The following is a 21,452-nucleotide window of genomic DNA, read 5'->3' as shown; positions in this document are numbered from 1 at the left end:
CTCCCAGGCCCGGCCGGTCACTGTCGCCGGCAGCCAGGCATCCGAAGGAGCGAGTTGGGCTGCGACCGCGGCGCGATCTGGCCCAGCCATGGACCGGAAGGTGGCCCGAGAATTCCGGCACAAGGTCAGAGCTGCTAAGGGCGCCCCAAGCGCTCGGGACCCCTTCCTTTTCCAGTCAGACCGGAGGGCTCACGCTAGGCTGGGACCCCCCCTGCCCCCCCTCCCCATGACTATTTGGTTGCCGATAGGATTGCCAGTAAAATGAGGGAGGAGCAGTGGGACTCCAGGTGTTGGAACTGTTGAACTGATCTGAAAGTGTCCTTTCTCCTTCTGCCCTCCAGGGGCTGGGACTTACTTGGTGTTGGAATTTCTTCCAGCTTTGGCCTGAGCCAGGACACTTCTCTGAGATGCCCCATAGTGAGCAACCCTACCCCCACCCCCAGCTCCTGGTGCCCCCAACTCAGCTGGAACAAGTGGAGAGGGTTGGGACAGTGTCTGAGAGGTAGGGGAACTGCATGTCTCTCTTTGTCTTTTGACCTCAAAAACTTTTAAGGGAGTCCCCCTACCCTACCTTCCCTGCGTAAGGGTATTTCTTAGATCCCTGAGAAAAGAAGTGGTTGAAGAACTTGATTTGGCCAGGGGGCAGTAGGAGGAAGGAAGGAGGTCCAGAGAGTCAGCCAGGCCCTTCCCTCAAAGCCACATCTCCCCTGGTGGGTCCCAGTGAGGGCCTCATTGGTGGATGGGAATCCAGACCATCACTGACAGCTGCTGGATTTCAGCCCGAGAATTTCCAGAGCAATTTCCAGAACTGTGCAAGAGCCACTGAGGCCCTGAGACCAGAGAGGACCATTCAGGAGACCCAGGGGACCTCCCCACCAGGCCCTAGGATGCTTCAAAGCTCAAAGGTGAAGCCAGGGGTGCCTGGAGCTACCCACGGGCCTCGCCTGAAGGACTGGCAACTGTGTGCCCTGTCCATCTCCCAGAGCCCAGAGGGGCAATATATATATTTAGACCGAGTCAGCCCCCTTCCCCAGCTTGTGGGGCAGAACTCAGATAGGCAAGATCAATATACTTAACCCCTATCTCCTCACAGAGAGGCCCAGGGCAGCCTAAGGAGCCAACCAGTGCAAGAGCCAGGGGCCAAACATTCTTTTAATAAACATGTTTTGAGTACTTATTCTGTGCCAAACCCAGCCTCTGCCCTCAAATTGTTGTTGTGTGGGTGAGGCAGACCTATCCTAGCATTTACCCAGGGCTGGCTGCTGAGTGTTAGGATCAAGGTTTGCTTGGGACACAAAGGGGGCAACTCGTCCTGGCAGAAGTCTCCTAAAAATGAGGCCTTGGGCATCCAGAGGTGAGAGACAGCTTGGAGTGGGGGAGGGGCTATGACTAGCTGAGGGAGGGTGAGACTTGCAAAGGGACATGAGGGGAGAAATTTCAGCAGCGAGGACATTTGGTGAGTGTAGATTTCAGACAACCCACTTTAAGGAGCACAACCTCCCGTCCCCCACCCCAAGACTCAGGCTTGAATTTCACGTTCCTGCCCCTGGGCTGAAAGTAAGGTCAGGTCTTCTTTTGCCTTCTTCCTGTGAGGTACCCTTCTTTGCCTCTTTCGAGAGAATTATCTCTGGGGTCCCAGTGTCTGCCTCAGCCCCTGGGTCAGCCCTGTTCCTCTTCACAGGCCCTGCAGGCTCCAAAGGGCCTCAGGCCTCTGTGTTTACACCTGCCTGCTCTTCCTCATCACAAGTCATTACCTATTAATGCCCCTGTGCGTGCAGGCGGGGCAGGCGCCATGCTGGGCAAGGCCAGGGCTGGACTTTGAGCCCTGAGGCTGTAGAGGTGGCAGCAGCCTTCCTTCCCAGGCTGGAGATCATCTAGGAAGTGGGGAGAAAAGATGAAGCAACTGAAGATAGAGATGGGGGCATATAAGCACATTGTGGGAAATCTACTACTCACCATTGATTGCTTTCTGGATAGCCCCTCTTTAGCATGTTGCAGCAAATTGACCCCTTGGTAATGATTTGTCATCTAAATTCATAGTGCATTAAAGGTAGTATATGTTGTCATGAAAAGTGCTGTGTGACCTTGAGCCAGCTATTAACCTCTCTGTGCCACAGTACTCCAATTTAAGGATAAGGATAACAATAATATTTAACTAGTCAAGTTATTTTGAGTGCTGGATGAGATCTAAACATGGGTAAAAAGCTTAAGTCTACCCTGACACTTAGCAATTCCTTCACAAATGGCTACTGCTGCTCTATATTATCTGGGTTTTTGCAGAACTAGGGTCAAACCTCAACCCTGTCAACTCACTGCCAGTGAGACCGTGAGCAAGCCACCTAATTGCTCCATGTGTAAGTTCCTCAGTTGTGAGATGAGTTTCATTGTGCTTACCTTAAAGGACAGGATTTATGAAATATGAACTCAAGTACTGGCCACTCTGGATACATGGTAACCATTTGGTAAAGGGCCACACTGTTCTCACTGATGGATTCAGAGCAACAGGAGTCTGTTCCTCTGGGCTTGTGCAGGCTCCCAAGGCCACCAGCAGCACTTGCATGGCCTTCCCAGTCACAACCTTGGGGCAGGGTACCAAGGGGAGGGGAGGAGGGCAGCAAAGACTAAAGCTTCTCCCCCAGGGAACCAGCTTCTGCAAAGAAGGCTGTCCCTCTGCTCACTCACAGGCACGGTGCAGGAACTTGGTTACTCATTTGCTCAAAAAGTGTTTATTGCCTGTGGGCATGTGTAGTGTACATTGCCCCAGGCCAAACATCTGGAGGTGAAGTGGATACATAAAAAGGTCAGAAAGAGCCCTGCCTTCTAGGCCTTTCCTCCTCATTCATTCATTTATGCATGCAATAAATATTGAATAAGCCTATAATATATGCCAGACAGTATTCTAACCATTAAAGAACAAAACAAAGTCCCTGCCCTCTTAGTGAGCACATTCTAGTAGGGAAGACAGACAGTTAACAAGCAAACCAATAAAAGTAGTGAAAAATACTATGAAAAAATAAACTAGGGTGAGGGGATGAAGAGGTGCTCTCTATACAGAGTAGTCAAAAAGGCCTCCTTGAAAAGGTGATATTTGATCAGAGACCCCGAAGAAGTGAGGGAAGGTGCCTTGGGAATATATGTGGAAGATCATTACAGGAAAGGAAACGGCAAGTGCAAAGGCCCTGAGGCAAGCAGGTGCTTGTCTTTTTTTCAGAAAGCCAAGTACAATGGTGTTTCTGAGAGGAATTATAGAATACTGAGAGAAATTCAGAGTGGTGTCAGATGGATCAGAGGGTGGCGGCAGCCTGGTAGGCCATGGTCAAGACTTTGGGATTTGTTTTGATGAGGAGTTAGCATGACTGATTTACATTTAAAAGGAATTGCTCTAAGGTTTGACCATAAACTTCCTCAAAAGATACACAAACGGTCTATAAGAATGTAAATAAGTGTTCTACATCATTAGTCATTAAGGAAAAGTATCATAAAACAATTAGAAAATATTTTACATCCTCTAGACTGGCTTAAGTTTAAAAAACTGACTATAAAAAGTGTTGGTGAAGATGGAACAGCTAGGGCACTCATACATTGCTGGTGTGAATTCAGAATGATACAACCAAATTGTAAAATATGCAGCTCAGCAGTTTCTAATAAAAGTTAGACATACATTTACATATAATCTACTAATTTTACTCCTAGTTATTTACTCAAGAAAATGAAAATATACATCCACAAGACTCATAGGTGAAAAATAGATGAACACACTGCAATGTACTACCCAGTAGACTATTACTCAGTACTAGGAAGGAGCACGGTATTGTACGCAGCAACACAGATGAATCTCATAAATGTTCTGCTGAGCAGACCACTGAACACAAAAGTGTATTCTGTATGATCACGTTTAAAGCAATGGGCCAGGAGCAGAGCTGACTAAAGACGAAACTTTCTGAGATGATGAGATGATCCCGGTTGTGGCTGCACAAGCGTGGAAATTTGTTGAAGCTCATCAAACCAGACATTTAAAATAAAAATTTTAAAAATTAAAATAAAGGAATTGCTCTGACTGCTGGTAGAGAGCAGACTGACAGGGTCAAGCAGGGAATCGGGTTAGGAGGTTTCGAGAGTAGCCAGCCCAGACCAGAGAGGCAGGGGCTTGGGTGAGGCTGAGGAGTGGTCAGACCCACACATGAGTGTGGAAGAGAGACATCAAGGGTGAGTCTACATTTTGGGAGAAGGAGCAAGTTGGTGGGGACAGATCGGGAGGTGGTGGAAACAAAGAGTTCCGTTTTGGATGTCTTAAGTTTGAGATACCTGCTAGACCTTCAAATAGGTGAGTGAGAAGGCCAGTAGCCGTAGCAGTGGGAAGACCGGGAGACGTCTGTGCTGGACGTAAGTCTCGGTGAGCCCTCGGGGTATAAATGGTAGTACAAGCCCTGAGACTGATGAGGGCACCTAGGGACACCATGTAGAGGGAGAGGAGAGCCAGGACAGAGCTTGGGACACCCCAACCTCTAGACATGAAGGAACAGCGAATAAGACAGGAGAACCAGGAGAAGGGAGCATGGTCAACTGTGCAAAGCACTGGACCAAACTCTACCAGCTAGTTGGCAAGATACGAGTCTTTTGAAAAGATGAAAGATAATAAAACCAGAGACAACCCAGTACTATCTGGGATGCAAGCCGTGAAGGCCCGGGAAGAACGTGTCCGGGTCTGTGCGTCCCACCGACACTTATGGAGGGCCCACTCTCTGCCAGCTGCTGAGAATATAGCATGTGTATCACTTATTCTTACTTAGCTGTGTTAACAAATACTTACAACTTAATATTTGCTAGGCACTGGCAAATTAACAACTAATTAAAACTCATGAATAATTTAAAAATTATTAATCCCTCATGAAAGGGTGAAATCCTATGAAATAGATATTTTTATCCCCATTTTACAGACAAAGCACAGAGAGGTGCAGACCCAGGTGGGGAAGGAGCTTGTTGGCCTCACTCTCCATGCATCGCCCAGGCCTGGGCCACACACACACTAGTGGGGAGACAGGCGGGTGATGAGAAGGTACAACACTGCTTGGCCAGTCGCACGGCAGGGGTGGGAACAAAGTGCCATCTTGTGTGCATAGAATGACAGGACAACCTGACCAGGCGGTGGCGCAGTGGATAGAGCGTCAGACTGGGATGCGGAGGACCCAGGTTCGAGACCCCAGGGTTGCCGACTTCAGTGTGGGCTCATCTGGTTTGAGCAAAGCTCACCGGCTTGAACCCAAGGTCCCTGGCTCCAGCAAGGGGTTACTCAGTCTGCTGTAGCCCCACGGTCAGGGCATATATGAGAGGGCAATCAATGAGCAACTAAGGTGTCACAACGAAAAAAACTGATGATTGATGCTTCTCATCTCTCTTCGTTCCTGTCTGTCCCTCTCTCTGACTCTCTCTCTCTGTCCTTGTAAAAAAAAAAAAAAAAAAAAGGAATGACAGGACAAGCTTTGTGACAGAGCCTGAGGAAAGGGTTGACCAAGGAGAGCTGATGTTTAAGCCGAGGAGTCATAAAGATGGAAGAAGAGGTCACAGACAGGAAATGCTGCTGGCATCACCATCAGTAACAGTCCATGTTCAGACCTGCCAGGGTCAGGTGGAAGCAGCTGGCTCCTCCGGAAAGGAAACTGAAGAGAGTTTTATGAGGGACTATGTAAAGCAAGAATTTTCAACAGGTGTGCTGCAATAATCTTTAAAATATGCAATACAAGACTATTTACTCAGGGGCACTGACCTCTTTTCCGTTATATTGTCAAATTTAAAAAAAATGACAACAGCCAACACAACAATAGCCGTCAATGTGAATAAATCAAAATTATACCTGGTTTTTCTGTGTGTGTGTAAGATTAGCAAAATATATATTTTTTGGTGTGCCACAGAATTTTAGTACAGTAATTAGTTCATGTGTGCCATGAGATGAAAAAGCTTGAAGATCGTTGATGCAGAGGGAAGGGCAGGACCACGTGAACCCACAGGCTTGGTAACACAGCCTGGGAGGAGCAGCAGCTGGTGCTCCTGAAGGCAGGGGCGGTCTCCCGGACAGGGGACAGCCATGGCCCACACGGGAGCTGCAGCCTCAGGTGGGGGAACCTGCCTTAAGGTGATCCAGTTTGGTGGGAGTGAGGTATCAGAACCCCCCTGCTGAACACAGCAGGAAGCTGTGGGCAGGAAGCTCAAGCGAAGCGTGCTGGGACACAGGGCCAGGTGGTGAAGGCTGGAGAGAGCGTCTGGAGGCACAGAGGAAGAGACTCAGCACATGTTTTGGAGCCCTGGGCACTGTCCTAAGTACTCTACATGCATTCACTCATTTAATCTCCACCACGGCCCTAGCTGGTTGGCTCAGTGGTAGAACATCTGTCCGGCATGTGGATGTCCCAGGTTTGATTCCCAGTTAGGGCACACAGGAGAAGCGACCATCTGCTTCTCCACCGTTCTCCCTCCTCTCACTATCTATCTCTTCCCTTTCCACAGCCATGGCTCAGTTGGAGCAAGTTGGCCTTGGGCACTGAGGATGGCTCCATGGCCTCGCCACAGGCACTAAAATAGCTTGGCTGTCGAGCAATGGAGCAATGACCCCAGATGGGCAGAGCATCACCCCATAAGGGACTTGCCAGGTGGATCCTGGTAGGGGTGCATGCAGGTGTCTGTCTTTCTGCCTCCCTGCTTCTCACTGAAAAGAAAAAGAAATCCCCACCATGGCCCAAGGTCAAGTGGAACAATATGCATTATTTATTTTGTTCTTGCTCTCTTTCTCTTTCTTTGGCGGGATGCAAATGTGGAGTTGAATTTGCATGAGCTGAAGGTTGTTGCTTCCCCTGCGTGTATGTCCTGAAGGACCAGACCATACAGAGGAATACTGGGAGAAGAGGCTGCAGAGGGCCCAAGGTCAAACCCAAAATTTGCCCCTTGTTCCCCAGAAAGGGGGCCTGAACCCCCTCTTCTGCCTGTCATAAAGGCCTATAGGACAGAACCAATTGAGCATCAGCTACAGAATGCTGACATTCGACAGAGGGGACCAGACACAAGGTCAAACACAAGGTCAGAGGGAATGGAGGGATTGATGTGATAAAGAGACCCCTTTTCAAGAGTTATTTATAGAGGTGGGCTCCTTTAGGATTTCTGTGCCCATTATCGAGAGGGAATCTAAGAAAAGGAAAAACTTTCTAAATCAAGTTGGAGAAAGGAGACATGATGTCTCACACATGGTATTAGACAAATAAATACCAAAAATAGTTATATCTGGTAAGTGGATACCATGTATTGGTTTGAAAAAAACAGTGGGGGCTTTGCAGCCAGCAGGCATCGGATGAAGTCTCAACTCTGCCTCTTCTCTGAGCCTCTCTCTACTCATCTGTGAAGTGGGGATAATATTGTCCATCTGCCTCAGAGGGTTGTTGGGAGGTTAAAGACAGTACATGTATACCTCAGACATGGTGGACAGTGAGTAAATAGAGTCTGTCTTGAATGAGGGAGCCAGGCAAGAAGGGCCTCAGGCTGGATGGCTGGTGAGGAGGCTGTGGGCTGCACAAAGTCAGGGAAGACTCTAGAAGGAGGGGTTTACACTCCCCTTACATGCGAGTTCAGGGGAGGAGGGAAGACAGCCCATCTTGTGTGAGTCTGAGACTTACTCTTTTGTGACAAGCTGAAACTGAGCTAAGAGGAGAAAGAGCCAGGAAGCTGTGGCAGGTGTGTGCTGAGAGGTGATAGGGAGGTGGTCACCCAGGACTGGGCTGAGGCTGGAAGGAAGGCTCCAGACTAGAGCAACTGGAGGTCATCAGTCATTCAGTAGACAGCACTGAGCATGGACGCCTGGGTGCACAGCACTGAGCACAGGTATCGGGAGAGAGCCACCGAGTGTCCTAGAGCAGGTGCTCCAAAGCTGATCTTTGGACTGCTGCTGGGCGGATCCTCCTGGTGAGTTTGCTAGAACCCAGACTGCAGGAAGACAAGATACCGCATATGTTTTTTAATTACTGAAGAAGAAAAATTTGAATTATGGTGGTGACATTACTGCAGGTGAGGCCTCCAGAGAAAGTTCCATCTTTCTCAGTTGTCTTTCTCGATGCCTTTAAAGCCCAATGAGTGAGGTGTGAGTGTGTGTTTTCACTTGGCTGTAGTCTGAAAACAAAGCAGATATGTTTCCAGGTGGGTAGCAGCAGGACCTCCATTTGGATCTATCCATTAGATTTGTGTTTCAGGGGCGTTTCACATAACCAGATATGTTTTCCCAGCTGCATGGTACATAGATGACTTTTCAAATAAAAGCATTGAAGTTATACAGGTAGATGGACCATAATGAATAAGGATGGGCAGGTTCCAGTGTTTTGGGGAAGGGTCTGTTCCACTGCAACCTGAGTCCCACTGAAAAACTGATGGAGATGATCCTGGAGAATCAGGGAAGGGCAGAACTCAAGACCAGGATTTGAGTGACCTAACGTGAGAGTGAATGGACATCAGGCTAAAGAGCTGAACTTTGCAGCTGCCTTAGGAGACTGGTAGGATGTGATGGGGGTGGGGGGACTCAGGATGCAGTGGTCAGCATTGGAAGGGTATCTACAAGGACCAGGACCCTGAGACCCCAAGGAACAGGTGCTTGTCCACAGAAGCCATCTCCAGGGGATCTATGCTTGGCCAGGGAGGTAGGAAAACAGAATCCTAGACTGGAATGTTGGAAATTGCTTTTGTCTTCTACTCTCACTTTCCACCCAGTGCATAAGCGCTGCCTACTGAGGACAGTGAAGGCACTTCTGCAAGGAGGGCTGGGAGACAGCATCAATCCTAAGGCCTTAGCCAACAAGTGACTCTCTCTCCTATCCTTTTCCTCATGCACCCCCACGGCTGGAGTTGGGCTAGAAGCCCTTTGGTCAAAGTGTCACTCCAGCCAGAGAAGAAAGGATTTTTATGCTCCTCTTGGAGAGCAGAACATTCATGGGTCAGAGTCATTCCAAAGATTTCTATTCTCTCACTTTTTATGGACCAAGCCAAAAAGGTTTTTCTCAACAGAACAGAGGAAATAGATGGGAATCTGAGAGGAGGGAGAAGTTCTTGAGAGCAAAGCATTTGCACTCTTGGCCTAAAGAGACCCTGGAGTTTTTCCCTGGAAGGCCTGACTCACACCCACAGTGCAACAGCAGGAAGAGTATGGGCTTTGGAATCAGATAGACTGGGGTTCAAATCTTAGCTCTATATCTTATTAATTTTGGGGCCTTAGGTGTGTTGACTTAACTTCTCTAACTCCAGTTTCCTCAACTGCAAAATGGTATGAGAATATTGGCCTCATAAGTTGGTGAGATAAACAAATGGAGGAAAGGCAAGAAAAGCTCTGGATGACTTCCTTGGAGACTCTGCAAACATCATTTCCCTTCCCCTTCTGTTTCACTGGTTGCCTTCCTCCCGTCTGCTTGTGTGAGCATACCAGGAGGCAGGGAGATGGACTAATCCATTTGACACTTATTCATTGACTACTTACTATGTGTTAGGCACAGAAATTAGGACAAATGGACCTCATTCCTGCCCTCATGGGGTTTTCTGTCTGATGAAGGAAACAAACTAATTCACATACAAAAAAATAGCAAGCCTTGCCCTGGCCGGTTGGCTCAGTGGTAGAGTGTCAGCCTGGCGTGCAGGAGTCCCGGGTTCGATTCCCGGCCAGGGCACACAGGAGAAGCGCCCATCTGCTTCTCCACCCCTCCCCCTCTCCTTCCTCTCTGTCTCTCTCTTCCCCTCCCACAGCCAAGGCTCCATTGGAGCAAAGTTGGCCCGGGCGCTGAGGATGGCTCCATGGCCTCTGCCTCAGGTGCTAGAATGGCCCTGGTTGCAACAGAGCAATGCCCCAGATGGGCAGAGCATCGCCCCCTGGTGGGCATGCCAGGTGGACCCCGGTCGGGCGCATGCGGGAGTCTGTCTGACTGCCTCCCCGTTTCCAACTTCAGAAAAATACAAAAAAAAAAAAAAGATAGCAAGCCTTGAATTACAAATTAAGACTGTTGCAATGAAGGAATTGGAACATCTCTGGGGGCTGGAATCGGTCCTTTTTGGGTATATGAACAGAAAGACCTTCCTGGGAAGGAGGCTAGCCATACAGGGAAAGGGGAAGCAATCAAACAGAAGAAATAGCATATACCAAGGCCCTGAGGCTGGAGCAACTGTGGCCTGTAGGAGGAACTGACTGGAGGCCCTTGTAGCCAAGAATGGCAGGAGATGAAGTTGAGCTTTGATAAATCAAGGTAAAGAATTTGGATTTGGATTTTATTTTAAGTACAATGGGACTCTATTAAGCAAGCAAGTGATATGATCCAATTTATAAAGATAATTCTGGCCCTGACCCTGGGGGAGTTCAGAATTTTTCTCTGCTCAGACTTCTCCACCACAGTGAAGTGTGGGCAGTGCAGGCCCGTCTCAGGAAGTCTCCCACCCCCTCATACAGGCCCAGACCGAAAAGGAGAGAGTCAGACTTTACAGAGATGGGCTTTGGGAGGTGCCCACTGATGTGGTGTATACAAGAGCCTGGCCTATCACCCTGCCATTCAGTACCACCCACTCAAGCAGATGCTTCCTTCCCCCACCTTCCAGCTCTCTGGAGCCCCTGGCCTGGAGGAGGGGACAGTGAAATAGGAGAAGGCAGAAGCGTTCTCATTGGGCAGGTGGGGTGAATTCTGCAGCAGTTGAAGCTCAACTATGAGTCAGGGGAGGGCAAACATCACATTTTCATCTTCATTGAAGTGCTCTGTCTCACTTTAGAGAAAAGGGTGGGTACTGCCAGAGACCAGATAACTGCATTCTGCACCCTCTGCTCAGGCCAGAAATCCCCAGGGCTGGGCCCAGTGTACTGGGGCACACAGGCTACCCCAGAACCTCTGAAATACCCATGGAAAGAGACAAAGGTGCTCTGGCCCTCCTCTGAGGACCAGTCAAGTGGGAATTTGCAGCCTCCAGAAGCAGCTTCTCCCTGTGAGTAGCTGAGACCCTGGACCATGCTGTTGGGCCTGGAGACCGCAGGAGGGAGGGACCCAGGGATCCCTCTAGTCCAGGCGTCCCCAAACTACGGCCCACAGGCCGCATGTGGCCCCCTGAGGCCATTTATCCGGCCCCCTGCTGCACTCCCGGAAGGGGCACCTCTTTCATTGGTGGTCAGTGAGAGGAGCACTGTATGTGGCGGCCCTCCAGCGGTCTGAGGGACAGTGAACTGGCCCCTGTGTAAAAAGTTTGGGGACATCTGCCTAGTCTCTGACCTTGCCCTCTTCCTCAGTCTTGGGCTGAAGAGGATCCAAGGATACAGTGCATAGAGATTTGCACCAAGCTGTCCCAGGGAGTGGAATTCGAGGCTCCTGGTCCACCATTTCCCCTGGGACTCAGGTGCTAATGAAGCAGCTCCTGACCCTGACCTGGGAGTCCCAGCCATTGACGTCAGCAAAGATGAAACAAAGTAACCTGACTCTTCCTCCCCCGCCCCCAGTGTAGGGGGGTGCACATTCAGGGACCTGGGGAGGGGAAGGAGTGGCCAGAAGTCAGGACCAACCAAGCTTAGGCCAGGAGGGGACAGGGTGGAGTGGCCCCTGGCATTAGTAACGCAGAAGAACTCATTGATGGGGTGCTTCAGGCGGGTGGGATGTGCTATCTGAGCGAGTGGCCCAAATCCTTTCTGAAAGCGGTTATCCGGCATTACAGCCACCATCAGGTAAGACCAGGGAGCTGACACTGTTGTTGTCACCCTGGACACTGAGCGGCAGCACTACTATCATGGGGTGTGTCGCCATCATCTGTGTGCCTATGCTTGTGCACCCACCTGGGGAGAGGCTTGGTCTGCCACATCTGGACGAGCAGAGATAACGCCTGTGGCCACACATCAGTGGTCCGCAGGGCTGCAATGTGTTGGGGTCAGAGGGCCAGCTTGGCCTGTGGTTTTCCTCCTCTCCTCACAACCCCAGCTCTTAGGAGATGCTGAGGTCCCCAGCGATGGTCTCCTCCACCTTGGGATCTGCTATGGGGCTGCTGGGCCTGGAGCTGTAATTCTGCTCTTGGGTTTTCCAGGTGGATTTTCTGATTGAAAATGATGCAGAGAAGGACTATCTCTATGACGTGCTGCGGATGTACCACCAGTAAGTGTGCTGAGTCTAGCTCCTGTGGACCACCTGGATACCTCTGCCGGCAGAGAGCCCTGGGATGGGTTGTTCTGAGACAGGAGGACCTCCCCCGCCCATCCTGGGCAGCCCAGAGGGCGGGCAGATGCTCAAGGCTTCTGGAAACTGAATGGCCACACCATTCACTTGTCTCAGCAAATATGTGCACACTCTGCACGCAGCTCTGTACTAGGGGCTGGTGCACGCGTGCGAGCATGACAGGCATGTTGCTGCCCTCAGTTTGCTCACAATCTGATGGGGATGCTGTCAAATAGCCAGATAGGTTCAATGTAGTGTGACTGCTGGGATAAGACAGTAAATGCCAGCCGCAGCCAGCACCAGCGTCAGATGTCTCTTGTCACCCACCTGCTTTTTGATTCATTCAGCATACACTTATAAGCTCCTGCCACTTGCTGGGTGCCATGCAGAATCTGGTCATGAATAAGATCTACTTTCTTTTGTCAACTGACTCACGGCTTAGAGAGAGGAGATAGACAGACAATACAAACACAAAATCTCTAATATAAGTCATAGTGCAATAACTTTTAAGTATAAGTAAAAGCAGGATGTGAAGAAAGGAGTTTTCTTTTCTAACCATGGGAGAAAGGACCAAAAGAGCTTGAGCTAGGATTTGAAGGATGAGAGGATTTTGATAGGTGTAAATATCAGGGAAGGCCATTGTAGGACGAAAGATCAGCATTGGCAGACACGAGACAAAGACGTGAAAGCGCAGGCGTGACTGGGAGGTGACCAGTCGTCCGGGGGAGCAGAGCTGGGGACTCAGTGGAGATCATAAACAGCCATGGGCCTGAGCAGGTCCATGGAGCCTGCCTGGGGGGATGGGTGGGGTCCTCTGGACAGTGGGCAGCCCTCGGAGCGTTCTAAGAAGAGGAGTGACTCAGTTTAGAAAGAGTAGGTGAGAGTGAACAAGTTGGCAGGTAGTCGGATCAGAAGTGTCAGCCCAGGGGATGATAAAGGTCACCATCATCCCCCATGAGATTTCCTGTCTGGAGAGATCCTGGACTTCAGAACTAGGCAGACTGAAGTTTGAATCCTGACTTGATTTCATTTGCAAAATGGGTTAATAATCCCTACCTCATCAGTTTCCTAGTGATACTTACATGAGGGAATAGAGCTGTTCTGAGATGCCTGGCGCACAGTTAGGGCCTCCAGGCTTGTCAGGAGAGTCCTCAGTTCCCAGGCTGGGCCCGGTAGGTGAGGACCGACCCAGCCAAGGACTGCTTTCTCTGGGAATCCTTGGGTCTCCAAGGTCATGGTCATGAGTGATCCTCCAGGTGTCCCCCATGTCTCTGCAGGACCATGGACGTGGCTGTGCTTGTGGGCGACCTGAAGCTGGTCATCAATGAGCCCAGCCGCCTGCCACTGTTTGATGCCATCAGACCCCTGATCCCACTGAAGCACCAGGTGGAATACGACCAACTGACCCCCCGGAGATCCAGGTGCGGGGGGAGCCCCCAAACTATAAGCAGGGGATGGGAGAGGTCACCCTGGGATGGACAGTCACTCCCTAGTGGACGGGGCAGCACTGGTGGCCAGGCCAGACCTGGGCCATCATTGACCTCTCCTCTGACAGGAAGCTGAAAGAGGTGCGTCTGGACCGTCTGCACCCCGAAGGCCTCGGCCTCAGCGTGCGTGGCGGCCTCGAGTTCGGCTGTGGTCTCTTCATCTCCCACCTCATCAAAGGTGGTCAGGCAGACAGCGTCGGGCTCCAGGTGAGTGAGCAGAGTCCTCAGGCCTCCTGCCTTCCCCTTGCGCCCTTGCTGGGTGAGCGAGACACCTTTCTGAGACTTTGGGAAAGGAGGAGGCTGACACATCCTCGTAGGTCTTCCTCGGGCCCATAGAAGTGTGGCTGCGGGCAGCTGCCTGTTTTCTTTAGTCATGCTGGGAGCACGTGCCCACTTGCTGCTGCATGCACCCCACCTCCCCTACCTCCTAGTTATGTCCTGACACCTGAAGTTTTGACAAGTAGCCTTTTCCTAGAAGGTAAAAGGAAATCCTGGTGTAGTATCCTGACTGTCCTGACTTTGTTCTTCATTAGCTATGTGACTTTGGTGAAAACACTTAAAACCCCGTGCCTCAATCTCCTCATCTGTAAAATGGAGGTGTTGATGATACTGTCTACCTCATCAGATTGTTATAAGGAGTAAATGAATTCATATTATTAAATACTTAAAAAGGTGCCTGGAATGTAAGTGCTCTGTGTTTGTTAGGTAAGCAGAGAGGGAGGTTGATAAACACCTAGAATGTTCCAGGTCACATGCTCACAACTAGTCCTCGTTATATACCTTGGCGGTGTCACCCCCAGTTTACAGAGCCTTTAGAGGCTCAGAGCCTGGACTAGAGTCACAGCCAGTAAGTAGCAGAGCCAGGATTTGAACCCAGGTCTCCTGACTGCCAAGCCCAGGGATCTCTCTTCAGCACCCCAAGTGCCCCACCCCTAGGGTCCGCACACCTCAGTGTCTGAGCAGAGATGGGCAGACCTCCAGGTCTCACTCCTGCCAGGGCCCAGAGCTGTGTTTTTGTATGTCTCAATAAAAGAGGCCCTCCCACCCCCTGCCAGAGCTTCCAGCAGGTTTGTTATCAACATCCTAATCTGAGCTGCCAAGCGGGGGGCTTCAGGGGCCCGAAGGCAGAGGGTACAAGACACTGCGGAGTGGGAGGTGGAAACTGGGAGCTGACAGACATCGCTTTGTTCTAAATCCCTGTCTCACGGCTCGCCGGGGCATCTGAAATTTCAGCCGCTTCATTATTCCTCTCCTGTGCGGCACATTTTCCAGCCCAGAAATGCAGCCAGAGAGGAAAACATAATGAGCTCCCCTCCTGGCGTCAGCGAGGCCCTCTTTTCTCCAGCGGAGCTCTCCTTCCAGGACAAGCATTTCTCAGCGATGCCTCCGTGATCGGGGGCAGTGGGGCATTTTAATGAAACGGAGTTTTATCTTTCCACCCGTTTCTCAGGCTTATAAATTATCAACTCTTTCTTGGACTGACGGGCTCATCTCTCCTTTGTGCTGCTGTCCCTCAGCCTGTCCTTTCATTGTGGCCCTTGCACAAAGGGCCTTTTGCAGGGCTCCACATGGGAGCGAGAGGAGAGGAAAGCTGATCCAGCAACCTGAGCCAGGGGCTGCGTGGGAATCATTTTGACTGGGGTCCCGGGCCGGCTCCCTTTAGGAACCAGACAGGGGGAAACATCTGCATACAGTCAGTCACCTGTCCGTGTTCATGTTTCTGGGGCGATGTCATGCCGGAGTGCGGCTGGAGGAAGATTCTGGAAGGCAGGGGAAAAGGGCCTGTTCAGAACCACCCTGGCTGGACTGAGGCCCTGATCTGACCTGTGAGGGTGGGCCCCCAGGTTGGAGGGCTTGGACCCACCAATAGGACCCAGCCCTGGAACTCCATCTCTCTGCTTTTATCCCCCTACTGGGAATATTTTAGATATTTTTTTCAAGTGTACCTTGTTTGAACCTACATCCTTTGTCCCACACAAGGCGGTCTGCGCTGCACAACCTGCAGTGTGATCAGAAGCTATAGAGTGATTCTGCGCACCTCGGCTGTCCCAGCTGTGAAATGGACAGAGTAATCCCTGCCTTTTCTGCGGGACTTGAGGGTTCTGACAGGTGGCAGGTTTCCAGAAAGGGCAGGACACAGGGAACTGCAGCCACGCTTGGCCACATGCCCTTCTTTTCTGTTTCCAAACGCCCAAGGGACAACACTTGTTGTCTGTCAGGGAAACCTGACTTCAGATCCCAGCAGCACTGTTTACTAGCTGGGTGACCTTAAGCAAGTGACTTCACCTGTCTAAGCCTCAGTTTCCTCATCTGATTAACAGAAGTGCAAAGTTGTGAAAAGTAGGTGCAAGGAGCTAGTTCTTACAGGAGATGATCCCAGAAACCTAGAGAGTTCTTCACTGAGTCCCTTTTCGTGGCACCTTTTTTGAGCCCCTTGTCACTCCTGTCAGGCCCCTGAGAAGATTAGAGTCTGTGTCCAGGTGAGGAAGGGAAGTGTCCAGGTGGCAACAGGGAGAAGGTCGTTCTGTGGCAGTGCTATAGAAGGTAGTAGTTGACACTCAGAGGCTTTCTGGCTGCCCAGCCCCAGACCCCACAGAGAGTAAAACTGTGCCCCCAACATCTACCAAGAAGTCTCCAATGGTCCCGCGTGCATGTGATGTGAGCTATACCCCCAGCTGATTTGTGTTGGCCTCAGGCTGGAGAACAGCATCCAAGATCCAGTCCCTGTTTTATACCTAATAGCTATGTGACCATTAACAAAACAGCACTTCCCTGAACCCCAGTTTCAGCCGATATCTGAGGTTCCTTCCAGCCCTGCAGTGATTAAATGAGGAGCTTCAGGCCTGATCCCCAGGGCCAAGATACTTGAAGGAGCCCCAGGCAGTGTCAAGTGGGGGGGCAGTCTCAACATGTGTCTGTATCCAAGGCTGGCTCCGCAGGCCCCTGAGCACCCCTCTACCCCCCTCTCTCCCAACCTAATGAGGGCTAAGTCCTGAGAAGAGGGATCTGGTCAGAATATTTGGAGCTCAGGCTCAACTAATAATAATAACAACCACGTATTTATTATTTGTGGGGGTGCCAGCACTGCCCGGCTTTATGTGTACACAACCAGTTTTTACAGCAACTATGGCATTTCCCCATTTTGTAGATGAGGGAAATTGAGGTTCAGAAAGTTCAATAGATTTTCCCAAGGTCACATAGCTAATAACAATAAAAGCTCGGGGCCTGACCAGTGGTAGTACAGTGGATAGAGCGTTGACTTGGGATGCTGAGGTCCCAGGTTTGAAACCTGAGGTTACCAGCATGAGCATGGAATCGTTGACATGATCCCATGGTTGCTGGCTTGAGCCCAAACATTGCTAGTTTGAAGCCCAGATTGCTGGCTTGAGCCCAAGGTGACTCACTTGAGCAAGGGGTCACTGGCTCAGCTTGAGCCCCTCCCCCCACCCAAGTCATGGCACATACGAGAAACCAATTAATTAACAACTAAAGTGACTCAGCTACGAATTGATGCTTCTCATCTCTCTCCACCCTCTCTATCCCTTCCTCTCCATCTCTCTATAAAAAAATAAAATAAAATAAAAGGAATAAGAGCAGGGATTTGAACCCAGGACATCTGATGCCAAAACCTTATGTTCATTTGCTCATCCCAGAGTGGAAATTCAGAGGTCAGGGCTCTGGCAGGTTAAATGTCCAAGTTCTCCTAGAGCAAAAAAGAAGAGATCGTGTGTGTGTCAGTGATCATGTGTGTGTGTGTGTCAGTGAGCGTGTGTGTGTCAGTGATCATGTGTGTGTGTGTCAGTGATCGTGTGTGTGTGTGTCAGTGATCGTGTGTGTCAGTGATTGTGTGTGTGTGTCGGTGATCGTGTGTGTGTCAGTGATCGTGTGTGTGTCAGTGATCGTGTGTGTGTGTCAGTGATCGTGTGTGTATGTCAGTGATCATGTGTATGTGTCAGTGATCGTGTGTGTGTGTGTGTGTCGGTGATCGTGTGTGTGTGTGTCAGTGATCATGTGTGTGTGTCAGTGATCGTGTGTGTGTGTGTCAGTGATCGTGTGTGTATGTCAGTGATCGTGTGTGTGTGTCGGTGATCGTTTGTGTGTGTGTCAGTGATCGTGTGTGTGTCAGTGATCGTGTGTGTGTGTCAGTGATCATGTTTGTATGTCAGTGATCGTGTGTGTGTGTCAGTGAGCCTGTGTGTGTGTGTCAGTGATCGTGTGTGTGTGTCAGTGATCGTGTGTATGTCAGTGATCGTGTGTGTGTGTGTGTGTCAGTGATCGTGTGTATGTCAGTGATCGTGTGTGTGTGTCAGTGATGTGAGCTTGAGTCGGGAGTCATGCAAGCTCCCCGCCCGACTCCCTGTGGTGCTGCAGGGCAGCCTGCTCCTGGGGAGGGGGCGGGACACAGGCCAGGGGAGAGCTGCTTAAATCTGGGTAAAAGCTCATCCTCTGCATGGATTCCGGAACCTGTTGGTGCCCCAATAGAGTGAAAGGAGGGTACAGAGTAAAGGAGGGTACAGAGTCCGGAGTTCTACTTCCAGCTCTGCTTCCCATTCCCTGTGCCCCTTCCCCACCATCTCGGCCTCCCCATCTGTAAAATGACGTGGCAGAAAGACTGCTTGAAAGTGCATGGTCCTGGGACCCCTCAGGCTGGTGGAGAGTGGGTTGGTTGTGGCAAGGCACGAGGGCACATATCAAGGTTCCTTCTGAGGACAGGCATGGCCATCATCCTTTCTCCCGGGGAGCAGGCCCAGGGCATCTGGCAGTGAGCCTGCCCAGTGTCCGATACTCCCTCAACCTGGTGCTGTTTCCTCCGTGTGGCCAAGGTAGGGGACGAGATCGTCCGGATCAACGGGTATTCCATCTCCTCGTGCACCCATGAGGAAGTCATCAACCTCATCCGCACCAAGAAGACTGTGTCCATCAAAGTGAGACGTGAGTGAGGCCCGAGGGCAGGGGCGGGGTGGTACTGATGGCAAGGTGAGTAGGCAGCGGGGACTCAGCTCCTGGGGGAGGAAGGGAGGGCAGGAAAGCCATCCTAACCCCCATGCCTTTCTCCCACAGACATTGGCCTGATCCCCGTGAAGAGGTGAGCAGGACCCTCCTCTGCAACCAGACTCTTCCCTGTGGGCTCAGGGACCTGGGGTCAGGCCTGGGGTTTGGCTTTCTGCAGGCCAGCACTGCCCTGGGCCAGTGGTGGCTGGAGGCTCCAAATGGGGCAGATATGGATTTGGGGCCTGGTCTCTCAAACATCTCTCTCTAATGACCCTCCTTCTCTCTTCCCTTCCCATCAGCGCTCCTGATGAGCCCCTCAAATGGCAGTATGTGGACCAGTTTGTGTCCGAGACTGAGGTAAGGGCCAGGACCTCCAGTGATGGGGTTTGGATGGAATGGTCTTCAAGGAAGGAAGCCGGTCCTGAAGAAGGGCTTGCTTTAAAGATGCCCCCTCAGGGCCTTCACACAAGCCCCCAATGCATTCAGAAGCCCATGTAGGGGGTGAGCCCTCAGCCAAGCCAGGCAGGTATGGACACCCCCCAACCAAGGGCAGAATGGCCCTCAGGCTCACATGGGGACAGCAGTGCTTATGAACTCTCAAGAGGCCACTGGCACACAAGTGACACCTAGTGACCCTTATTCTGTCCTTCCTCCAGGGTGGGCGGAGCATCCTGGGCTCCCCAGGGAGTCGGGAAAACAAGGAGAAGAAGGTCTTCATCAGCCTGGTGGGCTCCCGGGGCCTTGGCTGCAGGTGAGTGGCAGGCATGCCCTGGGGTTTACTCGTGGCAAACAGACCCCAGTAGGCCCCTAAAACCTCTCCCCTCTCTCACTGCTGCTTCTGTGAAAGCTTTTATCCACTGGTGATGCTACTTCCTGGTACCTGGTTTCCCTTCTGAGCTTCACAACAGTCCTGTAAGGCCAGGGGGACAGCTCTAACAGGGCCATTATACAGATGAGAAAACTGAGGCCCAAAAGAAAGAGCCATGTTCTTTGGTGAGCCCTCGAGTCACTGTAAAGGGAGCCTGTCCTGCTGGTCATCTCTGTCACTGTTCCTTTGTCACTTATTACCTTGTGGGCTTCCTTAAGAGGCAGCCAGGTGGGAACTGCAAACAGGCATTAGATCAGCGGTTCTCAACCTGTGGGTCACGACCCCGGCGGGGTCGAACGACCAAAACACAGGGGTCGGCTAAAGCCATCGGAAATACACGACCAAAACACAGGGGTTGCCTAAAGCCATCGGAAAATACATATTTATTATACAATACATTTTTAAATAAAATATGTATTTCTGATGGCTTTAGGCGACCCCTGTGTTTTGGTCGTACAACCCCCGCCGGGGTTGCGACCCACAGGTTGAGAACCGCTGCATTAGATCATTCGACATGTTGTAGTTCAGCACACAGGTGCTACAGTCATAGACCTAGGGGCCAGCCCCTGCTCTCCCACCTGTGAGCTCCAGAACCTTGGACTAGTTACTTAACCACTCGGAGCCTCAGTTTCTCCCTCTATAAATTAGGGAAAATAATATCCACATTGTGGGGAGGAATGAGGTGACAGAAGTAAAGACCAAGCTTAGTGCCTGGCGAGTAATAAGCAGTTGGTAAATGTTACCGTTATTATTTAAATTATTCTTATTTTTTTCCATTCATTCATATTTACTCAATATTTTCTGCTAATATAAGTGATAAAAGGTCCCTCCTTTCTAAGAAATTACAGCCTAATATCAAAACCCGACACATAAATAGTTACAGTATAGAGTGACAAGGATGTTAAATGGAGCTGCATGCTACGTCAGGGATGGCAAATAGGTTTCCAATCCTGTGCTATCTCTAACCAATTAGTAGTGGCTGCCTGGAGTACTATTTTGAAAAGAACGCTAAGGTTTCTTCTAGGCTTGGTGGGAAGAGTGCTGTGATCCATTAGTGATGTCTGCCACAGACCAGGGAGAGAAGATTAACAGTAAAAATGCTACCTTAGCTATAGGTGTTTTAAGATCACTTAGAAGGGAGCAACTAGCTTAGTCTTAAGATAGAAAAGGAGTTTGGTTAAAACTTTGTAAAGAAGCTACCATTTGAGTCTTAAGGAATGAATAGGAAAATGCTAGAAAAAAAAAAGCAACATGTGAAATATATTGGGTGAGGGGTTGGGCAGGGGGTATTATAGTAGTTTTTGGTGGTTATTGCTACAACTAGACAGTGGAGAGCCTTGGCTGCTGAGCTCGTGGGGGACCCATATCCTGAAGGGCCGGAGCCCTGGACACACAGGCAGAGCAGCATTGAGAATGAGCAAGCGTGAAGGCAGAGGCTCACTCCATTCCCATCTCTTCCACAGCATTTCCAGCGGCCCCATCCAGAAACCCGGCATCTTCATCAGCAACGTGAAGCCTGGCTCCCTGTCTGCCGAGGTGGGGTTGGAGGTGAGTGACCCTGGGCCAGGGTCAGACTGCGATCACATGGCGATGGAGGCACAAATCTTCCCACACAGCCTTCTCTCGGCAGTCACTGGCTGGTGATTCCTTCCCACCCCCAAGGGAAAGTGTCACAGAAGGGGAGGCATTTGACCCTCCCTACAGTCTTTTCCAGCTCTAAGAGCCTTTCTTCTTGAGCTTTGGAGTATACTAATAATAATCAAAAAGTTGGCGTTCATCGAGTGTTTACTGGATCAGACATTGTTCTAAGCCCTAAAATTTATGAGAACTCTGAAAATTAGATACCATCATTATACCCCATTTTACAGAGGAGGAAACTAAGACTCAGAGAAAATATGTAATTTTTCCAAGATCATG

At 50.5% G+C, this 21,452-nt stretch overlaps 1 protein-coding gene across 2 annotated transcripts in view; it reads left to right on the top strand.

Annotated features, from left to right (window-relative positions):
- USH1C (USH1 protein network component harmonin) overlaps window positions 1-21,452 on the top strand; it is a 51,514-nt gene continuing 30,062 nt past the window's right edge. The window contains exons 1-9 of one of the 2 annotated variants that reach the window (XM_066251059.1): window positions 1-124; window positions 12,061-12,128; window positions 13,466-13,609; window positions 13,744-13,882; window positions 18,499-18,607; window positions 18,737-18,761; window positions 18,967-19,024; window positions 19,324-19,418; window positions 20,999-21,083. In XM_066251059.1, coding sequence (XP_066107156.1) covers window positions 89-124; window positions 12,061-12,128; window positions 13,466-13,609; window positions 13,744-13,882; window positions 18,499-18,607; window positions 18,737-18,761; window positions 18,967-19,024; window positions 19,324-19,418; window positions 20,999-21,083 — 759 coding nt within the window. In that variant the 5' untranslated portion in view covers window positions 1-88. The remainder of the gene's footprint in view (window positions 125-12,060; window positions 12,129-13,465; window positions 13,610-13,743; window positions 13,883-18,498; window positions 18,608-18,736; window positions 18,762-18,966; window positions 19,025-19,323; window positions 19,419-20,998; window positions 21,084-21,452) is intronic. The other variant, XM_066251060.1, reaches the window with a different exon arrangement.

Source organism: Saccopteryx bilineata, chromosome 1, assembly GCF_036850765.1.
Source record: "Saccopteryx bilineata isolate mSacBil1 chromosome 1, mSacBil1_pri_phased_curated, whole genome shotgun sequence".
NCBI lineage: Eukaryota > Metazoa > Chordata > Mammalia > Chiroptera > Emballonuridae > Saccopteryx > Saccopteryx bilineata.
This window is presented reverse-complemented; position numbering and strand designations above follow the sequence as displayed.